Source organism: Gymnoscopelus microlampas (genome assembly GCF_963454915.1).
Source record: "Gymnoscopelus microlampas genome assembly, contig: SCAFFOLD_120, whole genome shotgun sequence".
Taxonomy (NCBI): domain Eukaryota; kingdom Metazoa; phylum Chordata; class Actinopteri; order Myctophiformes; family Myctophidae; genus Gymnoscopelus; species Gymnoscopelus microlampas.
Window position 1 is genome coordinate 2,590 of NW_028155579.1, and position 7,411 is coordinate 10,000.

The 7,411-nt window shown below is 43.5% G+C and overlaps 1 protein-coding gene across 1 annotated transcript in view; it reads right to left on the minus strand.

The window, feature by feature from the left end:
- Positions 1-574: 574 nt before the first annotated feature.
- LOC311041381 (nuclear factor 1 A-type-like) overlaps positions 575-7,411 on the minus strand; it is a gene marked incomplete at both ends in the record, with an annotated part of 31,898 nt that continues 25,061 nt past the window's right edge. Inside the window, 2 exons of the mRNA XM_084086292.1 lie at positions 575-748; positions 3,336-3,476. Coding sequence (XP_083942418.1) covers positions 575-748; positions 3,336-3,476 — 315 coding nt within the window. The remainder of the gene's footprint in view (positions 749-3,335; positions 3,477-7,411) is intronic.

Genomic DNA, 7,411 nt, shown 5'->3' on the forward strand with positions numbered 1-7,411 from the left:
CACCTGTGACTGACTGACACACACCTGTGACTGACACACACCTGTGACTGACTGACACACACCTGTGACTGACACACACCTGTGACTGACTGACTGACTGACTGACTGACTGACACACACCTGTGACTGACTGACTGACACACACCTGTGACTGACTGACTGACTGACACACACCTGTGACTGACTGACTGACTGACTGACTGACTGACTGACACACACCTGTGACTGACTGACTGACACACACCTGTGACTGACTGACTGGCACACACCTGTGACTGACACACCTGCCAGCAGAAAACGTGAGTGAATACCGGATTTGGGCAACCACACGGTTAGCTGTGTTGCTCTTTCCACGAATGCACGATAATTACAAATTGTAACTCGTTGTGAAGGCGACTAGTCAGGATTTCCAACGATTTAGAATATAGTATTGGTATTAATGAAGGGGAGAAATAATCGACCGAAATAACGTTTCTAACTTCGGAATGAGTTTGAGAACTTCGGAATGATTTAGTTGAGAGGGAGGAAGAAACAGCTCGTCTGAAAATTCTCCCATGCACACGCACGGCCACACCCATACGCACGGCCACACCCATAAGCACGGCCACACCCATACGCATAAGCACGGCCACACCCATACGCACGGCCACACCCATAAGCACGGCCACACCCACACCCATAAGCACGGCCACACCCATACGCACGGCCACACCCATACGCACGGCCACACCCATACGCACGGCCAAACCTATACGCACGGCCACACCCATAAGCACAGCCACACACGCACGCATGCACGCATGCACGCACGAATGCACGCGCACGTACTGACCATACCCCTCTTTCCACAGAGTGGCTGAGAACATGGTCCAATCACAGCCCTGGTTGTTGGTACGAGAGAGAGAGAGAGAGAGAGAGGGAGAGTGAGAGCGAGAGAGAGAGACCACCAGAGTTAATTATGTAAATTAAAATACTCAATTAGTGACGTCTGGAAATCCCCCTCTCCCTCTCTCTCCCTCTCTCTCCCTCACTCTCTCTCTCTCTCTCTCTCTTTCTGGTTGTCAATGGCGACCGTCCCTAAGTGTTCAGGAATGATTTGCAATTACTGAAACAGCATGCTGGCTGTCATGTTCTCACTTATCCCATGATTCATAGCAGCTATGTGTGTGTGTGTGTGTGTGTGTGTGTGTGTGTGTGTGTGTGTGTGTGTGTGTGTGTGTGTGTGTGTGTGTGTGTGTGTGTGTGTGTGTGTGTGTGTGTGTGCGTGTGCATGCGTGTGCGCATGGGAGTGTATTAACCTGGAGAATACAGATAAATACATAAAACACACACACACACACACACACACACACACACACACACACACACACACACACACACACACACACACACACACACACACACACACACACACACACACACACACACACACACAGACAGTGTGTTTACTATTGTCTGTTCACGGTACGAGCCCCAGTCATAAAGTTCTGCTTCCAAAACTCTGTGTGTGTGTGTGTGTGTGTGTGTGTGTGTGTGTGTGTGTGTGTGTGTGTGTGTGTGTGTGTTGAAAAGAGAAAAAAGGGTCTGGATTAGTTCCACTTTGCAAATCTCCTTGGTTCACTGCTTATCCTCTCCTCTCCCCTCCCCTCCCTTCCTCTCCTCTCCTCTCCATTTCATTATTTGTAGTTACATCATGGCTAGGCCACTAAAACTATGAACACATTTTTTTTATGGCAATAATTACTTTCAATCAAGTAAAGTTTTGCATAGAGGACTTAAATATTGTGATATTACAACTTCTATGAGCCGTAACTGTTACTATTACTGTGCTGTCTTAACTAACTTAACATAACTGTCACCAGTTATGTGCAGGGGTGCACATAACTGGTGCGCAGGTGCGCATGCGCACCCAAAATAAATAATGAGCACCACATCAGACGACGCGAGGCGCTTTTGCGTACCAACAGCTGGGACAGGAATTTCCAAGCTTTTATTTTTTAGCAAAACTAAAAAATAAAAGCCTGGAGATCGAGGCTAGGAATGTACTTCCTGAAGCCACACTCACACAATCACTCTAAAGCACGCGTCGGCCCCATGTACAGCCATTAGGCGCAGGGCGAGGAGACGCACGCTGCACGTGATTGTGTGAGTATCGCTTCGCATCGCCTCGCTGCGTGCGCGCAGCCAGCAGCGGCTGTTAGAGGCACTGATGAACACATCGTAGAGGTGCCAAATATGCCGTGAACGTCCAAATCTGGCGGATAAAAGCAGCGCAGCACAGGGCACCAACCGTGGGGGGCTTCTCCTAACGGTGTGATTTCCGCCCACATATTGCAGTGAGATGTTATGATTTAATAACATACTCATATTTAACACATTAAGACCGGGAACACATCTGTGTCATTTTAAGATTTATTTTGTTATTAAAAAATAGCGGATATACAAGCTCATAGTGTGGCACTTGGTGCCGCACTATGAGCTTGTAGATCTGCTATTTTTGAATAGCCAAAGTATAAAATAATGGTTAAAATATGCTAGATGCTTTCCTGGTCTTCATGTGTTAAACACAAAGCACACACCATGTCAAATGTAAAGCCTGATGACACATTCATAATAATAACACTGAGGACGCATTTAGCACAGGGGGCTAATGCTAATTTTAAATGAGCTCTCTCCGCGTTAATCTGCCGCGTTCCCATTGGTTCTGCTTAGTAGCCTGATGTGTATATAACTCTACATCAAAGACTAACTTTGAGTGTGTGTGTGTGTGTGTGTGTGTGTGTGTGTGTGTGTGTGTGTGTGTGTGTGTGTGTTCGGCTTGGTTTGAGATAATCTGCAGATTACGCCCACACACTGTCACATTCAGACTGTTCCCTGGAACGCACAAACACGCACGCACGCACACACACACACACACACACACACACACACACACACACACACACACACACACACACACACACACACACACACACACACACACACACACACACACACACACACACACACACACACACACATATGCACGCACGCATACGCACGCATACGCGCACACACACCCACACCCACACACATACACACACACACGCACACGCACACGCACACAACATAATATAAGAATTAAGGGAGATGTGGGGAGGGACTGGAGGTGGACTGGGGGTTACAAGGTGTTTGGTTCAGGGTCTTTGGGGGGGGTTTGGGTTAGGGTGATTTGGGGGTTCGGGTTCGGGTATTCTGGGTATTCTGGGTGTTTGGGTCAGAGGTGTTGGGTCAGGGTATTCTAGGTATCCTGGGTGTTTGGGGGGTTGGGTCAGGGTCTTTGGGGGGGTCCTCACCTCGGGGCGGGGTTATGACGGGCCGGTGGTGATGATGGTGGTGGTGGGCGGTGAGCGGCGTTCTGGGGGAGGAGGAGGAGCCAGCGCTCGGCGACGCCCCCACACCCACGAAGCCACACCTCTCTGACTTCTTACCCTGACCTGGAGACGACCAATGAGCTGCTTAGTTGTGGCTTCAACCCCGCCCCCCTCTGTGGGCGTGTCTGATCTTAGATCAGTGGCGTCCAATCAAAGAGCCTATATTTTTTTTGCTTTGCTTTTGCTTTTGTGTAATTTATTCATGATCTTACTACTCATTAATATGCAAAGTATTTGCAGATATAAATATCAACGTAAACTATTAGGATCCAGGGTCATGCTTTAACACACAATTAAACACTGCCATGATGTCACTCCAAATATATAGTATAAGACAGTGGTTCTCAAACTTTTTAATTTCAAGGACCCCCAGTTTGACATGCATTAGGCTACGGACCCCCATTTAATGGCATTTCTATCCCTGGGACCCCAATTTATATTGTAAAATTCAACGTTAATGTAACTCTGAGAGTGTACAAATGGAACCAAATGGACCCATAAGGGTCCATTTGGTTCCATTTGGACACTCTCAGAGTTACGGACCCATAAGGGTCCATTTGGTTCCAATCCATCATTTAGCTGGGGACCCCCTGGAACCCCCTCAAGTACCCCTGGGGGTCCCCGGAACCCCACTTTGAGAAACAATGGTATAAGATATCTGCAATAGAGTACAGAAGTCCTGACGTCACTCGTTCATCCCCTGGGTTATGGAAGTCATTTCTCTATGGAGAATAACATTGGGTCATCTTAGAATCGTCTCATTTAAGAATTGTGGTCCAAAAATAAACAAACTGTCTCTGCGATATTGTCAGAGAGGTGGCTCTGTATCGTTTATGATAATCAGTCAGTCATATTTGATACAGTTTGTTTCTGGCGAAAATTGTACTAATTTGGCCAAAGTAACATTCACGTCACCTTGCAAAAAAACTGATCGAAAACAAAACTATAGGATATTTCTTAATCATTTCACCCAAAACATTTATAACAAATTATGACTATTCATTTAAAAATAACACTGACTGTCAGTTATGTAACATAAGAGATTTAAATGGGTTTAAATAGGATTAAATCTGACTTAGGCCAAATGATTTTGGCCTAAGTCAAAATCATTTGCCAATTATTTTGGCCTAAGTCACAAAAACATGTGACTTAGGCCAAACAAAATGCCTATTTTGGCCTAAGTCACACTAGGGAGTTAGGCCATTATACTGAAAGGGGAGTGAACAGCAGGATCCTTTACAATTCATTTTACCAGAGGTGGTCAGTGTCATGAGGAGCTGACTTAGGCAAAAAATATAATTTTCCTCAAAAAATGACTTAGGCCATTAGTCTAAAAAGGTGACGATGCTTCATATCCATATGAGTCAAACCGCCGGGGTCATTTGTTTATTTTTGGAACACAGTTCTTATTTGACCAGATATTAAACACGTCTATGGGGATTCAGAACGGGGGAAAATAAAAACGCGACTCAGGTAGGATGTGTAAATTACGTCATACTTCGGTGCTCTACAGTATATAGTTGCTCTGTTGATGATAAATTAATAATCCAATATATTCCCATTGAGTTAAACAGTGAAACGAGACTCAAAGTCTTACTTTTAGCACATAAACAAATGCAAACAAAGATTCTGCCAATTACAAAACCCATGACTGTGTATTTCCTCTTCAACTTGATAATGATTTTAATAAGGAAGAAGATTGGTATGCATCTTAAGAGGAGGCTTTTGAGGGAGGTTTCTTATCGCGTGTGTAAGAAATTACCATATAGTACTTTTATTGACTTCATTGTAAGCAGATAAAAAAACTGTCATTTCATACAGTTAAATCTACAGTTGTCTGTGTGCAGGGTTTGGGGGGCAATAAGGTTTGGGGGGCAATAAGGTTTGGGGGGATGGGGTAACATAAGGTGGGACCTGATCCTAGATCAGCTACAGGAGGAGATGAGGAGGTTCAGGGATGAGAGAGAGAGAGAGATAGAAGGAGGACAAAAGCTACGAAATATCTGTGCATCTGCGTGCACGTGTGTGTGTGTGTGTGTGTGTGTGTGTGTGTGTGTGTGTGTGTGTGTGTGTGTGTGTGTGTGTGTGTGTGTGTGTGTGTGTGTGTGTGTGTGTGTGTGTGTGAGTGATGAACAGTTGAACAGTTTGTGTCAGGTGGAATGGAAACAGAGAGTTCAGCAACGTCTGTCTGTCTGTCTGTCTGCCTCCCCTTCACACACACACACACACACACACACACACACACACACACACACACACACACACACACACACACACACACACAGACACACACACACACACACACACACACACACTACCAGGTGGTCAAGCGGACAAGCAATGATAGATGAAAAAACAATCTAGTTTATGAACGATCAGGTCAGGGAAAAGAAAAAAAGAAAAATCTCTGGAAATAAACAAAATAAATAATCAAATGAAATCAATCAATCAATCAATCAATCAATCAATCAATCAATCAATCAATCCACCGACACCGTTGCTCGATCCTGATCATGACACATGCTGTATGGGGGGGGGGGGGTACAACAATAACCTGGTCGGACCAAACCACGACACTAGTACACAACAACAGCTACACAACAACAACACAACAGCCTGACATCCAGGCTGACTCCATGCAGTAATGGTATTTTTTCCATTATATATACATATATATTTTTTTTAAGATATAAAAAATGTCTTAAAAGTCCTTAAATGGTCACTGTTATATGTTTTATATCTGGGGACCCCCCCTGGGGGTCCAGACCCACAGCTTAAGAACCACTGCGCTGTGACAGTATATACGTGTGTTTTCCTCATCAGAGCCGGAGCACCATGTCAACACGTCAGGCTAAATAAACCATAAACGTCTTCATCTACTCACACAAATAAAGACTTTGTTTTAACCCATTGAGACCGGGAACGCATCTGTGTCATTTTTTAGCAGATCTGCAAGCGCATAGCGCTGCACTCGGTGCTCGCGCTATGAGCTTGTAGATCTGGGTTAGGGTTAGGGTTAGGGCTGAATAAATAAAGGAAAAAGAAAGAAAGAAAGAATAGCAACAAACCTTTTTTCAAAACACTGTTAGGATTTAGAAGACATTTGTAGAATTCCCCCAGAAGCAAATATTTGAGTTACAAATACTTGCTTTAAAACAAATATATATATATATACTATGAGCTTGTAGATCTGCTATTTTTGAGTAGCCAAAGAAATCTAAAATGACACTTTTTAGATGTCCCGGTCTTCGTGGGTTAAGGTGTTGAAAGCCTGAAAACTCTCAGACTTTACACCATTTGTGTAAAAGCTACTTAAGCCAGAACATTTTATATTCTATATATCCACCGGACGGAGACGGATGTTTTACCTAAAGATCTGCTTAATAGAAACATACCATTGACCAGATCTGTAGGTGGCGCAGTGGAGAAAATAACACATGTCTCCGTCCGGTGGAATATTTTATTTTCCGGCCAGAAAGTGGATTTTACTTAAGAGGTGGGAGTCTGAACGTTTTCCCACGGCGGAGATTAGGCTTTTCAACACCTTAAAAAAACATATTTGTTTCAGAGAACATAATGTTTATTTAGACTGAAGTGTTGACATGGTGCTCCCGTTCTAATGAGGAAAACAGCAGTGGTGGAAAAAGTACTTAAATTCTCTACTTAAGTAAAAGTACCAATACTGCAATATAAAAATACTCTGTTACAAGTAAAAGTCCAGAATTCAAAATTTACTTGAGTAAAAGTACAAAAGTATTGGCATCAAAATGTACTTAAAGTACCAAAAGTAAAAGTACTAAATATTTGAAAATAGCCTAGGTATAAAATAGGTTTAAAGTGGTTAATGTATGTTTCATTATATCATCATTTATATCTGAAAAGTACAAACAATATTTGCCTATGGGATGTAGTGGAGTAGAAGTAAAAGTATTGGAAATTTGAAATACTACGTACAAATACCTCAAAATTGTATTTAAGTACAGTAAAGTAAATGTACT